A 16,784-nucleotide genomic window follows, 5' to 3' on the forward strand; every position below is an offset into this window, starting at 1 on the left:
ATGAAGGAACGGTGCAAGCAAAGGGGAATGATACAGGGAACGGGGTAATGATGAAGGGAAGAGGGAAGGAATGGTGCAGAGAAGGTGAAGGAATATGCAGGGAAAGGGGAACGGGACAGGGGAAGGAAGGGTACAGGGAAGTAAGAATAGAGCAGGGAAAGGGGAGGAATGGTGCAGAGAAGGTGAAGGAGCGCTGCGGGGAAAGGGGAACGGGGGAAGAACGGTGAAGGGAAGCGGGAACAGCGCAGGGAAAGGAGAACCGTGCACGGAAAGGGGAGGGCACAGTGCAGAGGAAGGGGAGCCGTGCAGGGAGGGCAGGCACGGTCCCGACTAACCCCATCCCATCGATCTGATCTCATCCCATCCCATCCATCGATCCCATCCCATCCCCGCATCCCGCGGGATCCCGGCCCCGCTCCCGCTCCGCTCCCGCGCCGCAGAGTGGGCGTGGCCTGTGAGGTGGCCACGCCCCCGCGCCTTCCAGGAGTGGATACTCCCGCTATAGCCACGCCCACTTGCTCCAGGCCACGCCCCCGGTCTGTCTGATCTGTCACTCACGCCGTGGCCACGCCCACTGCGTCTCTACGCCACGCCCCCCGCGCATCCCGGCCCTGCGGCAGCCCGGTTTGGCCCCGCCCCCTGCGCGCAGGCCACGCCCCCCGCTCCCTCCTCGCCTCCCCGTGGTGCCTCGCGCGGGGCGGGCACTGACGTGGCCGCATCGCGCCGCCATCTTGTGCTCCAGGGCGGATCGCGGCCGGGGCGAGCGGGCTCCGAGCGGGACCCTCCGAGCGCAGCCAGACCCACGGCCCGCGCCTCCCGACGACGCCGGTGGGTTTGCCGACACCTCCTTCTTCCCTCCTTTCGAGCCTTTTTTCCCCCCTCCGCCTCGCCTCGCCGCGCCCCCGCCCGCATCCCGCGGCCTTGGCGCTGAGGCGAGGCGGACGCTGAGGCAGCGGGGCCGGGCTGTTCTTTCCTCTTTTTTCCTTCTCATTCCTTTTAATTCCTTCTCACTCCGTCTCATTCCTACTCATTCCTTTTCCCGCACAGACCCTCCAGGAGCGGTGCTGCCCCATCCGTGCCCCCCTGCACGTCTGTGGGGCCGGGGGTGGGGGGGTCGGGCCTTTCGCTTCCCTGCCGTGGGTGGGATGGGGTGGGAAGGGCCGGGATCCGGGATAGGCAGGGCTGGGGAAGGGGAATCGCTCCAGCTCGGCAGCAGCTGCACAAGGCCCCTCTCCGCTCCCTCTAGCGATGGGAGCCGACGGGATGGGTTTGTCCTCCCTTCCCCAAACTCGCTCATTCCGGCCCCTGCCCCGCCCGAGCAAGGAGCGGCGTTTCCTCCTTGTGCTCTCCCCCTCAAACCCTCGTGTGGCGGGGGAAAGCAGCCTCGGCTGGAGCTGCTGGGGCAGAGGTTGATTCTCTGTAAGCCCTCGGCTGCTGACTTGGTGCTTTTTTTGCCGGGCAGAGGAGTTGAGCTTTATCGTGGAGCAAACAACTCTTGTTTGCCGTGCATCGCCTTGCGTTGGGCGCTGTGGGAGATCAGCTTTCCTTGGCCCAGCAGCTCCCGGTGGGAGGATAAGGATATTAAATTCTGCCTGAAAACACTCCGTCGTGCCTCTGTGCGAGGCCAACGTGATACTTCGGGGCTGATAAAGTGATGGAGTGATAGCGCAGCGAGGCCAAAACTCAGCCTGGCCATAGAAACTGCCCCAAATGTTGTTGTGGTGCTTTTGACATTGACCTTGTGGCTCTGCCGCTCCGCTCCTGCCAAAGCAAATTCCGCAGGTTGATTACAGTCCCGGCCAGAGGTCTGCTGTTGAAATTGTGGCTTTGTCAATAACGAAAATTCCGAGTATTTGTTTAATACTTTGAGCTCTGTCTTGCACCCCTTGGCAGGGTATTCCATTAACCTGATTTTCCAGGAGGAGAAACTCGAGGCAAAGTGGATTTTTCCAAGGTCATTCAGCAATCTTTCTTGCTATTTTTGCTGCTGATTTAGAGCGCTTCTGGGGGGGAAAAAAAGGAAGTGTGGCTGAAGTGGAGGATTGCCGGTTTGCTTTTATTAATGGGGTTTATAATGGAATAAAACAGGAGTATGGATAAAGGGCTTCTCTGAAAGGAAAGTTTTGAGGGTTGGTTTGATGCCACTGATTTTTCTCTGCTACAAACACGTCTGCAGTGCTGCTGGGCTGCTTTCCCTGTCGGAATAATTGCTCTGGGTGAAAGGGTGAGGAAACTCACCTCGAGTGAACCTCTGCAACTCCAACCCCGCAGCTTTGCCAAGTCCCTCGGTGCTTCCTGCACCGATGGAACATCAGGAATTCAGACGGCTCCAAAGCAGGGCCGCCCTCCGCTCCGAAGAGCTCTGTGTTTGTGATGGAAATCCTGTTAAGAGTCCAAGCCCTGGGTGTAAATGGGCTGAGGAGGAGCTCGCCCGGGTTTCTCAGCGTTTCCTGGGTTGTGAAATAGCTGGAATGTGGCAGGGCCTGGCGGGAGCCGCGCTCCCTGTGAGTGTTAGTCACGCTGACCGAGCGGGGGGAGCACCAGGGAGCTTGGCGGGCTGTGTGGGAGTCGGGGCTGCGTTCTGCTCCTGGGGATTCACCAAACTCTGCACGGGGTTTGTGCAGATAATTATCAGCTGAGCCATTGATGACTGAATCGGTGGAAGGAGGAGGAACTCCAAACGCAGGATTGCAGCTGAAATGGCAGTGGTGAAATTTAAACAACCAGCTTTACACATCCCAGAGGCTTTTCTTTCTCTTCTTTTTTAAACGTGGGCTTTCAAGCAAGAATTCTTCAGGATTTCAGCAGCCTTCCCAAGCATCCAGCTTGCTTTCCAGCGGATAAATTTGGTGAATGTGAGCTAACTTTATCTGAAAAGAAATACTTCTGATTCTTTTTTTAGAAATCTCTTGGAAGTTCTGCTCCTGGAATGCTACAGAGCCTGTGCTATTCCCTTTCTTTCTTTAACTGATGAGTAAAGAAGTTCAGAATCAGCTTCCTACTAGAGCAGCTGTTTTTTCTGTGTAATTCAGCATTTTTTCCTTTCCGATTTTATTCCTTATTTTGAACGCACGCAGACGTCGGAGGGGCTGTGCTGGAGCTTTGCTGATGTTTCAGTTCTCACAAAACCCTCGTGTCTGACAGCTCTCCTTCAGCCCCTGCTCCTCTTCCTCACAGAGGCTCTGCTCTGACATTTCCCCCAAACCAAACCCAATTTCATTGCTGGATGGAGCTCTCCCGTGAGCCTTTGCCATTTCTGCTAGCAGTGTAAATGTTGATTTAGTGCCCAGTTCCCAGGAATGAATAACAGGATATTTGGCTTAAAACTGGAGATTTTGAGCTCAGGAACAATTCAGCCTCAAAACTAAAAAAAAAAAAAGAAACCCACCCCAACTGTGCACTGCTTATCTTAAAGAGAAGAAATCCTCTGTACCCACCAGTTCTCACACCAGTGTGCCCAGTGCTGAACTGGTGAGCAGAAAGCAGAAACCCCAAGGCCATTCTTGGGGTTCACAACTTCATTTTTGGCACCACAATATTTCCTGAGTGAGGAGAGCATGGATGCAGCTCCCTCTGTGCTTTTCGCCTGTCAGCCTGTCCTTTTTCAGCCCAGATATTTTATTTTGCTTTTATTCCTGGGGTTTATAGTGGAATAAAACAGGAACACAGCCATGTGGATAAAGGGGTTCTCTGCAAGGAAAGTTTTTGGGATTGGTTTGATGGCCCTGATTTTGTCTGCAGTGCTGGAGGGCCCTGTTGGGCTGCTCTCCCTGTTGGAATGATTGCACTGGGTGAAAGGGTGAGGAAATTCACTCACCTGTGTCCCTTCTGGTTTGTGTGCTCCCAGGTGTATAAATCTGTAAATAATTGGAAGTTTGGTTGTGAAACAGCAGCAGTTTGCTTTCCCTGCTTGAGGGTGAGAATGAGGAGTAATTCTGATTTGGGGTTTGAGTATCAAGTCAAGCAACCCACTCTGATCCTGGAACTTTTTATTCTGGGTGTTTTAGGAGTGAGTTGTTCTCATGTCTGAGAAATAGGCATGACCCCAAGGGAAACTTTCCCCATTTTATCCTTGTTTTGATATTGTAAGTGAAATTGTTTTGTGTTTTCTTCCACTTCAAGGCCAGTTCTGTCAGGAGAATGTTCCAGCATGAGGGAATGTCCTGTGTGGGGAAGGTGTGTGCACAGGGGGTGTTCAGTCCTGTCTGGGGAAGGTGTGTGCACAGGGGGTGTTCAGTCCTGTGTGGGGAAGGTGTGTGCCCAGGGGGTGTTCAGTCCTGTCTGGGGAAGGTGTGTGCACAGGGGGTGTTCAGTCCTGTGTGGGGAAGGTGTGTGCCCAGGGGGTGTTCAGTCCTGTGTGGGGAAGGTGTGTGCCCAGGGGGTGTTCAGTCCTGTGTGGGGAGGGTGTGTGCCCAGGGGGTGTTCAGTCCTGTGTGGGGAGGGTGTGTGCCCAGGGGGTGTTCAGTCCTGTGTGGGGAGGGTGTGTGCACAGGGGGTGTTCAGTCCTGTGTGGGGAGGGTGTGTGCACAGGGGGTGTTCAGTCCTGTGTGGGGAGGGTGTGTGCACAGGGGGTGTTCAGTCCTGTGTGGGGAGGGTGTGTGCACAGGGGGTGTTCAGTCCTGTGTGGGGAGGGTATGTGCACAGGGGGTGTTCAGTCCTGTGTGGGGAAGGTGTGTGCACAGGGGGTGTTCAGCCTCCCTGGGTTAAAGCTGCTGGTCAGGGAGCTTTCCTGTCCCCTGGAGTCCTGTCCTCCCCTGCCTTGGGCACGCACATTGCTTTTGGAGCCCTTTTCAGTTGAGCCCTGCAAGCCTTTGGCCACCAAATCCAGCAGTTGTGTGTGTTTAACTGGGATTTCACTGCTTTTTCCCTCAGATAACCACTTATGGTCCTTCAGGACCTTTCCCATCCCAGGCTTGGCAGAAACGCCCCCAGTGTAACCTGGGGAAAAGGTGCCAGTGGTCAGTGTGGATCTCCGCAATTCACACTCCTCTGGTTCTAATTATTAAAATGATCAAGGACTGAGGACTGATATTAATGAGGATATTAATGAGGAGCTGTGGGAAGATGATGTTGCCATGGCCTTTCTGGCAGAGCTGTTTGTGCAGGATCATGAATCACCTGGTGAACAAAGGGCTAGCCTGCCTGCAGCTCTCCCACATGTAATCCATCCCTCCTGGTGCTGGTGTGGCCCACAGAGCTCAAATAAAAATGATCTCAGCTCAATTGCAGTGTGCAGGCCCCACAGTGGAAGGCTTTGAGTGGATTTCATCTCTCAGCTCAGCAGATGTGCAAGGGCAGTAAACAGTTCCTAAAAATAGTTGAATATAACTGTACTGGGATAGTGTTGGGCCACCCTGGCTATATATAAAGAGGTGTTTCCAAAATTTGCTGTAACAGAACACTCGAATCTGTAAAGAAATGGTTTCAAGTTGAAGAGAACACATCAGTGCTGTTCCCTGCTGAGTGGGGGTGTGAAACTCTGAAAATCCTGAATTTGAGCAGTGTTCTATTCTTGTTGGATCTCTCCTCACATTCTCCTTTAAATCACACTTTATATCGTTAATAAGCTGTCGGGTTAGGTTTGCACTTGAAATTATTTGCCAGTTGTTCTTGAATGTTACACCAACAGCTGTTGGAGTTGCATGGGTTCTTTAAAAAATGCATTCTCACCTCTTATTTGCACATTGCTTTGGTGATCAGTTGTGTGAATATTTTGCCTGTCTTGATAATTTAATTTAAAACATTCTAGAATGCTATAAATGAGAAAGAATGATCCAGGCCAAGCAGTGACAACTGGCTGAATTTCAAATCAATATTTCTGCTAAATGGCAAATTGATTCATTTTTATTCCCTGTGACTGATAGAACCTGTATGTTAATACCTGGTTAGGAATTCTGGATTTGGGGCTTTTCTAATTGGTTTAGACATGGAGCTAACAAGTAGATTTTCCTTTAAATTGAGCTGGAATTTTGCTGGTGAATCCATTGCTTTTCTAAACAGGCCAGTTTTACTTGCCAAGGTGCAGGAAGGAGATTTTTGGTAAACCTGCAGCTTTTGGGGGTTCTCCCTGTGTTTAATATTTAACATTGAAGCTGTGGAGCTCAGTGTGTGCCACTGGTGCTTATCTCTCTTTAAAAATGGCACTGAAACAGGATGGGGACAGCAAATACCCCACGGACAGCAAATGCCCTCTGTCCCTCTGGGCAGGGGAGGAGCTGAGGCTTGAACTTGCCTTGATTTTATCAGCACCATAAAATCCTGGAATGGTTTGGCTTGGAGGGGACCTTGGAGCTCTGCTGGTTCCACCCCTGCAGTGTTCACGGCTGCCGGGATTCTCACATTGCCACAATGCTGGGTTGGAACACGTGCAGAGTTTGGAGCTTTATTTATTCCCTGTGGGAGCCTCGTGTGCTGAGTGCTGTGTGTAGAAGGGAAATAAATGGATTTTGTACTGCGGTATAGTTTGTAATAATGCATGTGGTATCCTCTCATTTTGGCTCTGGTGGGTTTAAAGAAATTTAAATGGAACGATTCCTGTCTCAGGGAAGTCTGATCTCTAACTTTTCCTGAGGTGTAGAGCTGAGGGTCTGTGGGAATTTTGAGGTTTTTTTGCTCTCTTTGGTCATACACACCTGGGGGTGTTCACCAGGCTCACCCAAGGAGTTTGCAGGTCAAGCAGCACATTGGACATCTCACGATACCAGCCTGAATGAAATGACTTTAATGCATTTAAACATAAAATTCTGCAGCATGATGAATTGTTTAGTGCTCTTTGGCCTTGAGCTATCCCTCAGAGCTCTTTTTCTAACCACCTCCAATTAATAAAAGCAGATTCTGCTTTTCCTCATGGGCCATATCACTGTAACAAGGCCGGGCTGCTGCTGCTGCAGACTCTCATTCATTTTTAACTCCTCTCTGCCAAAGGCTGCCTGTGAAGGCTCCCCGTTCTCCTCATGGCTCTCTCAGTGTGTCACTTACCAGAGAACGGGCAGCTGAAAACAACTTTGGTTTCATGAAACGAAACTGCAATTTCCCCTTTGAAACGCGCTGCTGTTTACCCACCCATGGCACACTGTGCCTCGGCCCAGGCTGCCCGACGGCTTTAGCGCTGCTCAGGGGCAGTGAAATGTGTTGGAGGGACAGACAGACGGACACGCTGCTCTGGCATTGCTCAGGGGGAGTGAAATGTGTTGGAGGGACAGACAGACGGACACGCTGCTCTGGCATTGCTCAGGGGCAGTGAAATGTGTTGGAGGGACAGACAGACGGACACGCTGCTCTGGCATTGCTCAGGGGGAGTGAAATGTGTTGGAGGGACAGACAGACGGACACGCTGCTCTGGCATTGCTCAGGGGCAGTGAAATGTGTTGGAGGGACAGACAGACGGACACGCTGCTCTGGCTCTGCTCAGGGGGAGTGAAATGTGTTGGAGGGACAGACAGACGGACACGCTGCTCTGGCTCTGCTCAGGGGTGCTGAGGGAGAATCCACACCGAGCTCTGTGAAAATCCTCGGTGCCGTTCATTCAAATCGTTCCCTTTCACACTCGGATGTTCCCGCTCAGCCCGATGGATCCCTCCTTTGAAGATGTGCTCGAGCACTACAAGCAGCTCACAAATCGGAGTCTTTTATGTTTTCAGGAGTTTTATCCAACTTGTGCTCCTAAAAGGGTCGGTGGAGCAGTTACTGACAGCATTCAGGAGGAAGTTAAATTCAGTGAGGAATACAGGAAGTTAAATTCAGTGAGGAATTCAGGGCAGCTCACAAATCGGAGTCTTTTATGTTTTCAGGAGTTTTATCCAACTCGTGCTGTCAGCAATTACTGACAGCATTCAGGAGGAAGTTAAATTCAGTGAGGAGTACAGGTATTGGTGAGACAAGGGGTGATGGTGATAATGCCTGAAAGATAACAGGTTTTTTTGTTTGATAAATGAGAAAATGGAAGGCTTTTCAAGCCGTGCACGTTCTCCCGGTGCAAGCAATGGGCTGGGGTGGGAATTGAAGGCAGAGGGAGCAGTCCCGTGATCCCTCAGCTGAGCTGAATTAACCCGGGCGGTTCCCGTGGCTCTGCAGGGAGAGAGGGAGCAGCACAAACCTGAGTGTGAGTTCCTTCCTGTGGGAAAAGATTCCTGCTCAGGGACCCTGCCCCAGCCCCGTCCAACAAAACCCCCATGGGAACCAAAACAATTTGTTTTACTGATGGATTTCTCCTGGTTTTTTCTTCTTTTAGACAGCAAGGATTCAGCTACTTTTTAGTCAACTTGTAAACATGCTTTTCTTGCAGGAGTGGGCTGTAAACTATACTGTGCTGCCTGTAAAAATAAATGTGACTTTTTGTAATGCCACCTACCCTGAAGCACCAAATAAAGTTACAGACTCGCTTTGGATAGGAGGGATGGGGAAGAGAACAAGAGGGGAGCTGGAAACCAAGTGCTTAAATAGATCTTAACTTCTTAATCTTCACAAAAAGTAAAAATAGGGAGGCTGCTGGTGTAAAAGCAGCTTCAGTGGCAAAGGGCAGGCTTGACCTGGAAATTGCTGCCAGGAAAACAGGGATCTAACAGGATTCAGTGCTGGTAGTGCCAAGTACCAGCAGCTTGTTCAGCAGCCTGGGCTCCTCCAGTGTGTGCAGAGCTGGCCTGGATGTAAATGACAGGATTTTGTAGGATTTTTGTCTTTTTACTAATTACTGTGATCAGTCCAAGCATCTGATAACTCGTTGTGCTTTTAAAGGTGTGCAAAGCACAGAAAGGCGTTCATTGTGCAGCCCTCTGAGCTTCCCTGGCCGTGAGGGTTCCTGCAGGCAGGATCTGTGGGCTCTGCTGAAGGTCACAGGCCAGGCCTGGCTGCTGCTCTCCAGATGAAGCAGGGGATGGAGTGGCATGAGCAGCAGACAAAGGGAAGCTTTGCAGCCTCCCTGCCCTCCAGCACGCTGGCATGGGAGATTTCCTGCTGTGGAGAAACCAGGACTGCAGCAAAACTGTTTTCTCTGCTTCCTAATGAACCTTCCTGTTTATACAGCCTTCATATATTCCAGCGGGGGTGGGATATCCATGGTGGTGTCGCAGAAATACAAAAGGAAATTGTACAATAATAGAAGCTTGAAACCTCCCCTTTGGTTTTAATCCCCAGTCTGGTTTGTAGAGGAGTTGAGTTTTAAAGCTTCAGTCATACAAAATAAACAAATCTTTGACTCAGCTGCTGTGTGGGGATTGACGTCCTGGAGTGGACTCTGAACTTGCCTGTGCAGCTGGGAGTGCTCACACATGTGGCTTGCTTAATGGGACAGAGTTGAATTTTGGGTTCAAAATTGTGTCCAGAAAAGCTCATGAAGAGGACAGAGCTGCTGAGCCTCTCCCAGTGCAGGCCGAGGCAGCCCCAGACTGGGCAGAGTGGGGAAAGGAAAAAGGAAAAAGCTTTTGTGGTGAGCTGTGCTTGTCAGTCCAAATCCTGCTTTCGTGTTCCTAAATAGATACTCTGTAAAGAGAAATAGAATATATATTCTCTAAAGATAAATAGGTATTCTGCAAAGATAAATAAATAGATATTCTGTCAAGATAAATAAATAGATATTCTGTAAAGATAAATAAAATCGATATTCTATAAGGATAAATAAATAGGTATTCTGCAAAGATAAATAAATAGATATTCTGTTAAGATAAATAAATAGATATTCTGTAAAGATAAATAAAATCGATATTCTATAAGGATAAATAAATAGGTATTCTGCAAAGATAAATAAATAGATATTCTGTCAAGATAAATAAATAGATATTCTGTAAAGGTAAATAAATAGATATTCTGTCAAGATAAATAAATAGATATTCTGTCAAGATAAATAAATAGATATTCTGTCAAGATAAATAAATAGATATTCTGTCAAGATAAATAAAATATATATTCTATAAGGATAAATGAATAGGTATTCTGTGTAGATATTCTGTTCTCTTTCTAGGGAAAGTTTCGCTTCATCATGAAATACAGAATATTTCCAGAGATGATTCAGACTTCATGTTATGCTTTACATTTGGTTTGGTTTACAGGAAACTCACGCTTTGAACGGTGCATCTCATCTGAAAGTTGAATTTTCAGTTGGGTTCTGTCTTTTCTTGCACTGACACCTGAGAGCTTCTGTCGCAGCCTCAGGAGGTGTGAGCTGTGCCTGTGCAGGCCTGAGCTCCCAGGCTCAGCAGAGGATGGAATCTGCTGGGGTTTCAGTGCTGCTGGGGCCTTGCAGGAGGGAGTTTGGGCTGGGATGGGTCCCCAGGGCACGGGGAGGGGTGAGAGGTGCAGAGCAGAGCAGCTCCCCTCAGGAAGCTCCTGCTGTCCTGAATCTCTGCAGTCACAGGCAGCAGAGGGAAGTGCTCACCCCTGAGCTGCTCCTTTGTGTGCCTGCTGATTCTCCGTGGTTAACCTGATTCAGTGTGGGTTTGTTTCCTACAGCAGCTCTCCCTCCGCTGCTAATGAGAGTAACTGCTCTGTGTTTGTGCTCTTCACACACCATTTCCTCGGGATGGAGAGGAAGGAAACTCTTCTGAGTAGGAGAAAATCCAAGCTGTATTCAGAGTTTCCTTCCCAATGAATCACCAGCTCTTGCTGTGCTAAGCAGAAATGTGTTATCTGCAGTTCAGTTTGTTTAATGGTGACACTTTGCTGCAGATCAACTGTCCCATAACAACGGGGAGCAAAGTGCCTGAAGTGGTCAGCTGGGTGAATTCTGCAAACAAGAGTTTGAGAACAGCAATTAATGCTGAAATCTCTGAAAGAATATTTGAAACATTTCAGGCACTTCAAGCTGAGTCATTTCATGAGCACTGAGTTTTAGCACATCTGTTCATTTTTGTGTTGCTTCAGTGTGGAGAAAATGTTCAGTGGTGCCTGGGGTGTCTATAAATGATTCACATTATTTCTTACTTTGCTATTTTTGTGGTTTTTTTACGTTATTATTCTCACAACTGTTGGTAACTCATGATGATACTCTGATCTTTTTTTCCTCCAGACTTCACTGGCCAGAGAGAACACACCTGAACCATGGGAAATATTTTTGCTAACCTCTTCAAAGGCCTTTTTGGCAAAAAAGAAATGCGGATCCTCATGGTTGGCCTGGATGCTGCAGGAAAGACAACTATTCTATACAAACTTAAACTTGGTGAAATAGTAACTACTATTCCTACTATAGGTAAGAGTTTTGTGTTTCTCTGACTCGTGCCTTGGAGATTTGGGTCTCAGCTGGTTTGGCAGAACAACTTGTTAAAGCTGTGGTGTGAAGGCACAACCAGATATTCTGCCATGGGAGGAGATTGTGACTTTTGTCACTCCCCTCCCTGTATCATCACTTGGGGAATGAGCCTTTGTGGGCCACAGAAAGACAATTTGTGTCCCAGCTGTGGTGGCATCCTGTCAGACTGAGTAGCAGAGGGTTCATCTTCTCTTTTTTCTCTTTTTATTGGAAGGTATTGAGATTTGCAGTTCTGAAAACCCAGGGGAGATTGGGGAGTTTTGTTGGTTGGTTGCAGGAGGGGGTTGGTTTCTTTGGGGTTTGTTTTTTGCTTTCTTTAAAGTTTAATTTTATTCCTTTGGGGTTTAGTTTTTTGGTTGCTTTGGGGTTTAGTTTTTTGGTGCCTTTGGGGTTTATTTTTTGGTTCCTTTGGGGTTTAGTTTTTGGTTCCTTTGGGGCTTGTTTTTCAGTTTTTTGGGGTTTGTTTTCAGTTTTTTGGGGTTTGCTTTTTGCTTTCTTTGGGGTTTATTTTTCAGTTTTTTGGTGTTTATTTTTTTGGTTGCTTTGGGGTTTAATTTTTGGTTGCTTTGGGGTTTAATTTTTGGTTGCTTTGGGGTTTATTTTTTGGTTGCTTTGGGGTTTATTTTTTGCTTTCTTTGGGGTTTGTTTTTCAGTTTTTTGGGGCTTGCTTTTTGCTTTCTTTGAGATTTGCTTTTTGCTTTCTTTGGGGTTTATTTTTCAGTTTTTTGGCGTTTATTTTTTTGGTTGCATTGGGGTTTAATTTTTGGTTGCTTTGGGGTTTAGTTTTTTTGGTTCCTTTGGAGTTTATTTTTTTGGTTGCATTGGGGTTTAGTTTTTTGGTTCCTTTGGGGTTTAATTTTTGGTTGCTTTGGGGTTTAGTTTTTTGGTTCCTTTGGAGTTTATTTTTTTGGTTGCATTGGGGTTTAGTTTTTTGGTTCCTTTGGGGTTTATTTTTTGGTTGGGGTTGGTTTTGTTGTTTGTTTGGGGTTTTGTTGTTTGGGGAGTTTGTTTCTTTTGGGTTTTTTTGGTTTTTTGGGGTTGGTTTTTTGTCAGCTTGTTGGGGTTGCTTGTCTGGGATTTTTTTTGTTCATTAAGGGGTTTTTTAAGGCAACACAGCTTGTTTGTTGTAGCTGCTCATGTAGCAATTAGATTTATCCATTGGGGTGATGGTGGGAGCAGCACAAGCTGGTTTTCCTTCAACAGCTTCAGCTGAGGATTCTGCTGCTTTAAAGTAACTCCAATTTGAAGTGAACTTTTTAAATGATCACAGTCTTGAGTGTGCCCTGCTAATCACACCAGCTATATTGAAGTGAGATTTATGCCACCATCTCTTTTTTAGGTTTCAATGTGGAAACAGTAGAATACAAGAACATCAGCTTCACAGTGTGGGACGTGGGCGGTCAGGACAAGATCAGGCCCCTGTGGCGCCACTACTTCCAGAACACACAAGGTGAGGGAGCCCCACTCCTCATGCCCAGCTCTCCTGGGGCTGACAGAGCTGTTTGGCTGTCTTCACTCAGTTCATTTTGCAAGTTTCTTGGAGGAGAATGGAAATATTTGTTATTATAAAAGGTGTGTTTGTGTGCTGCTCGCTGCAGGTTCACAGAGGGATGGGAAGGATTCCACAAACCAGTCTTCCTTGTCCTTCTGACTCAGGAGTTTTTTCTTCTGTCAGCATCACAGCTCTGCCCTCATTTCAAAGCAGAGTCTGTACTTAAAGCTCTGCAGCCCCATGAGCTGGGAGTTTGTCACTTGTGTCACTGCTGGGTCTTTTTGTGTGTGTCTGAGTCCTGTCACAGCATTTCAGGGGCTGCTGCTCCCTGGAAAATGGGTTTGTAGAAAGAATAACCAAGTTGCAAAAACAAATGCAATCCAACACCAGTTTTCACCAACTTTCAGCAAGAACAGATTTTCTGACATGAGACTTCAAGTTTGTTTATTTTTGCTTATTTCTAGGTCTGATTTTTGTGGTTGACAGCAATGACAGAGAACGTGTGAACGAGGCCAGAGAAGAGCTTATGAGAATGTTGGCAGAAGATGAGCTCAGAGATGCTGTTTTATTAGTGTTTGCTAACAAACAGGTATGCCCAAGAAAGGTGTCTGTCTGTCTGTCTGAACCCTTGAAAACTTCCACCATCCTTGTGAGTGCCAGATCTTGAGCTTGGTTTTCATATTTTCAGTGTAATGATAAATAACTCAGAGTAAATGGCCATTCAGGTATGTTGAAGGGAGAAAAAATGGATTGAATTCTCATTTGAAAGGAGCATCCTTCTAAATAGACTTGGCCAAGAGAATCACATTAGGAGATTTACAAACTGTGACTTTTAATTATATGTGTTCACTTGCAGCAACACATATATAATATATTAGAATTTGAGGTGAGTTTTACAAAGTTTTAGTTCCTTAAAAGACCTTGACTGAACAGTCAGGTGTCAGCAGTCATTTGCCTTCCAAGTGTTTTTGAGAATCCTAAGGTCCTTCTCACACAATTTTCATTAGGCTTCAATCATTTTGAAGTGTGGGCTTGGAATTGTGAGCAGTGTCAGCACTGTGGGAATGGCTGGATAATACTCAAATATTCCATAATGTTGATTTAGATTAGGTTGCTAAACCTTGGAGGTTTTTTTTCTCAGTGTTGGGGAAATAGCTTGAATATCACAGTAATCCAGTGGGGTTTTCTGAAAGAGAAGATTTGAGAGCTCTTTGAAGCTGGTGATGGAGGAGTGGGGAATTGTGATGGTGTTCACAGGGGTCTGAGGATGAGGGCAGAGACGAGGATCTGACTCCACGTTTCACAAGGCTGATTTATTATTTTATGATATATATTACATTAAAACTATACTAAAAGAATAGAAGAAAGGATTTCATCAGAAGGCTGGCTAAGAATAGAATAGCAAAGAATGATAACAAAGGTTTGTGGCTCAGCTCTCTGTCTGAGCCAGCTGACTGTGATTGGCCATTAATTAGAAACAACCACACGAGCCCAATCCCAGATGCACCTGTTGCATCCCACAGCAGCAGATAAGCAATGTTTGCATTCTGTTCCTGAGGCCTCTCAGGAGATAACAATCCTGGGGAAAGGATTTTCCATAGAGATGTGTGTGCCAGGGAATGACTGTGGTTGCTCCCCGCAGGACCTGCCGAACGCCATGAATGCAGCAGAAATCACAGACAAACTGGGACTGCATTCCCTCCGCCACAGGAACTGGTACATCCAGGCCACCTGTGCCACTAGCGGAGACGGTCTCTATGAAGGACTGGACTGGTTGTCCAATCAGCTCAGAAACCAGAAATGAAACCATAAACCTTCCTCTTCCCTCTTTTTCCACCCTCCCTCTTATCTCCTCCTACTCGCCCTTCGCTTTACTCTAATGTGGCAAACTGTGCTACTTTGTGGTATTGAGTGCCGGAAGCTGTTTTCATTTCTTTTTTGTCACAGTATATATTGCATCATGCTGTAAATGTGGCAAATACAAGCCTGAAAACAGTTAGGTTTCTTATTTAATGTAAATAGTTTTTGTTTCCAATGAGGCAGTTTCTGGTACTCCTATGCAATATTACTCAGCTTTTTTATTGTAAAGAATCGAGTCACTGTTTAGTACCTGGAAGGGAATTCAGTGGGTTAATAACTAAGGGTTGCCAGTGGTCCTTGTGCAGTAGAGCTGGATTCCATCTTGGTTGGGTTGTGAGATCTGTGAGATCCATTTTGGTGGTTGGTTTTTAACCTGAATTCTGTATTTTTTTAAATAGACAAGGAAAAGTAAAAACACTTAAAAACACACAAACGTTTGACATCGCTTCTGCTGCTCCAGCTCTAACGTGGTGACTCTTGATTCTTTTGAAAGGGTGAAGCAATGACTGACACCCAATTAGCTTCATCTGCTTAATGAACAGATCATAATCAGTAGATCTCTGGCTCTTTCTGTAGCTCGTAGTCTGTGCTCATCTCCGTTCACAACCGTTCAAAGATTTGCTGGGCCTGGTTTAGATGAGCTTTGCAGACTCATGCTAAACATCTGACTTTTGGTTCAGGTGAGATTTCTCGTTTCCATTGAACTTGAATCATTTCCAGAAGTCGACATTTTTAGCCTGTCATATTTGTCAAAAAGTGTTTTGTACTTTTCTTGTGCTTAAACCACTCCAGAGGGCAAAACCTTTCCACAGGAAGCACAGCCTGTCCTAGTCCTAAGCTCTATAGGCAGAAAGTACTGTACTTAACGTAAGAATTGCCATGAAAAACACCAAACATCTATGTATAGTGTCTAGGGAAAAAATAAAAACAACAAAAAGCATGAGAGTTTGGAGAGTCATTCCACTCTACAAGTATTCAATCCCATTTTGGAACAATCCCATATCTGTATATGTGTGAAAACCCTTGGCATCCCTCATACTGCAAGGTTCAGATTTGCCATCAGAAAAATAAAAAAAAGACCTCTTTACTTTTCTTTTGTATTTTGATAAACACTGAAGAAGCTGGAGCTGTTAAACTTTAACTCGAGGAACTATCAGAACTGGTTTATTTAGTGTTGTGGAAACCTTTATTGCTTTCAATACACAACTAGTAATCAACTGTTTTGTATACTTGTTTTCAGTTTTCATTTCGACAAACAAGCACTGTAATTAAAGCTATTAGAATAAAAATCTCTTAACTATTTCATGTTTTTTATGCCTTGCTGTTCATTCGATCATCTTGGCAGAATCATAATTAAATACTTGTTGAATAAAAAGTTTCATGAAACTTGCACTGGTATTGTGTTGGTTTGTATCATCTTTCTGCAGGGGATCCGTGAAAATTTGCATGAAAATTTGAGGAAATCTGTGTTTTCCAAGAAATGAATCATTGCTGGTTGGAAGCCTGCAGGTGAAATGGTGGCTGGGGTTTGTTGGCTTCTGCTGGAGTAACTGTTGCCTCTTGAGCTTCATGGGTTGTTCCTCCTGGTCCCAGTTAATTACAGATCTGTGAATTAGCAGTTCTGTGAGGGGAAATAGGAATTCCACCTTGCTAAGTGCTTTGTTTTGCATTTTCCCTTTCTGCAGTTCTGTGGATCTGGGACAGAGCTCCTCCTCCTCTGGGTGATCCTGCTGCCTTCCCTGGCAGCTGCAGCTTCTCCTCCCTCCCCAGTGCTCAGCTGAGGCTGCTGCCAGCTCCTGGCTGCTTTCCTGCTGCAGCAGCTGCAGCTCCCCCATTGCACTGGGGAGCTGGAGGATCAAAGGTCTGTCCTGCAGGTTGGAGAGCAAATCCCCTCTGGGGAAACCTGGGACAGGAGTACAGGGTAAATAGCACTGGGCAAACTGGGATCACAAACCTCCTGCAAGTCAGGAATCCACCTTGCAATTTCAGGCTGTGAATCAGGGTATTTGCATCCCTAATAGAGCAGGACAGCTCTTTATTCCTGTTCTGGGAGGGAATTGAACTTGAAGGGCCAGCTGGGTTAGGATGTGCTGCTGCTCTGCAGGCAGGATTTGCTGTGGAAAGCAGAGAATGTGGAGATGTTATTGGAGCTGTGGGTGCTCTGCCCTTTGCTGTGCCCAGGCTCTCAGGCTG

The 16,784-nt window shown here is 46.8% G+C and overlaps 1 protein-coding gene across 2 annotated transcripts; it reads left to right on the top strand.

The window, feature by feature from the left end:
- Positions 1-720: 720 nt before the first annotated feature.
- On the top strand, positions 721-15,983 carry ARF1 (ADP ribosylation factor 1). Of its 2 annotated transcripts, none has more exons than XM_063169067.1 (5): positions 721-828; positions 11,000-11,179; positions 12,579-12,689; positions 13,196-13,320; positions 14,374-15,983. In XM_063169067.1, the coding sequence occupies exons 2-5, from the start codon at positions 11,032-11,034 to the stop codon at positions 14,533-14,535; spliced, it is 546 nt and encodes a 181-aa protein (XP_063025137.1). In that variant the 5' UTR covers positions 721-828; positions 11,000-11,031; the 3' UTR covers positions 14,536-15,983. The 2 variants fall into 2 exon arrangements, with proteins under 2 accessions (XP_063025137.1, XP_063025218.1); XM_063169148.1 differs by lacking the exon at positions 721-828 and adding an exon at positions 9,406-9,424.
- Positions 15,984-16,784: the final 801 nt, after the last annotated feature.

Source organism: Melospiza melodia, chromosome 1 (assembly GCF_035770615.1).
Source record: "Melospiza melodia melodia isolate bMelMel2 chromosome 1, bMelMel2.pri, whole genome shotgun sequence".
NCBI classification, from domain to species: Eukaryota; Metazoa; Chordata; class Aves; order Passeriformes; family Passerellidae; genus Melospiza; species Melospiza melodia.

Coding starts and splice junctions, on each gene's coding strand:
- ARF1 (XM_063169067.1), top strand. CDS start 11,032: ATGGGAAATATTTTTGCTAACCTCTTCAAAGGCCTTTTTGGCAAAAAA. Junction 11,180..12,578: donor AACTACTATTCCTACTATAG/GTAAGAGTTTTG, acceptor TCTCTTTTTTAG/GTTTCAATGTGGAAACAGTA. Junction 12,690..13,195: donor CTACTTCCAGAACACACAAG/GTGAGGGAGCCC, acceptor GCTTATTTCTAG/GTCTGATTTTTGTGGTTGAC.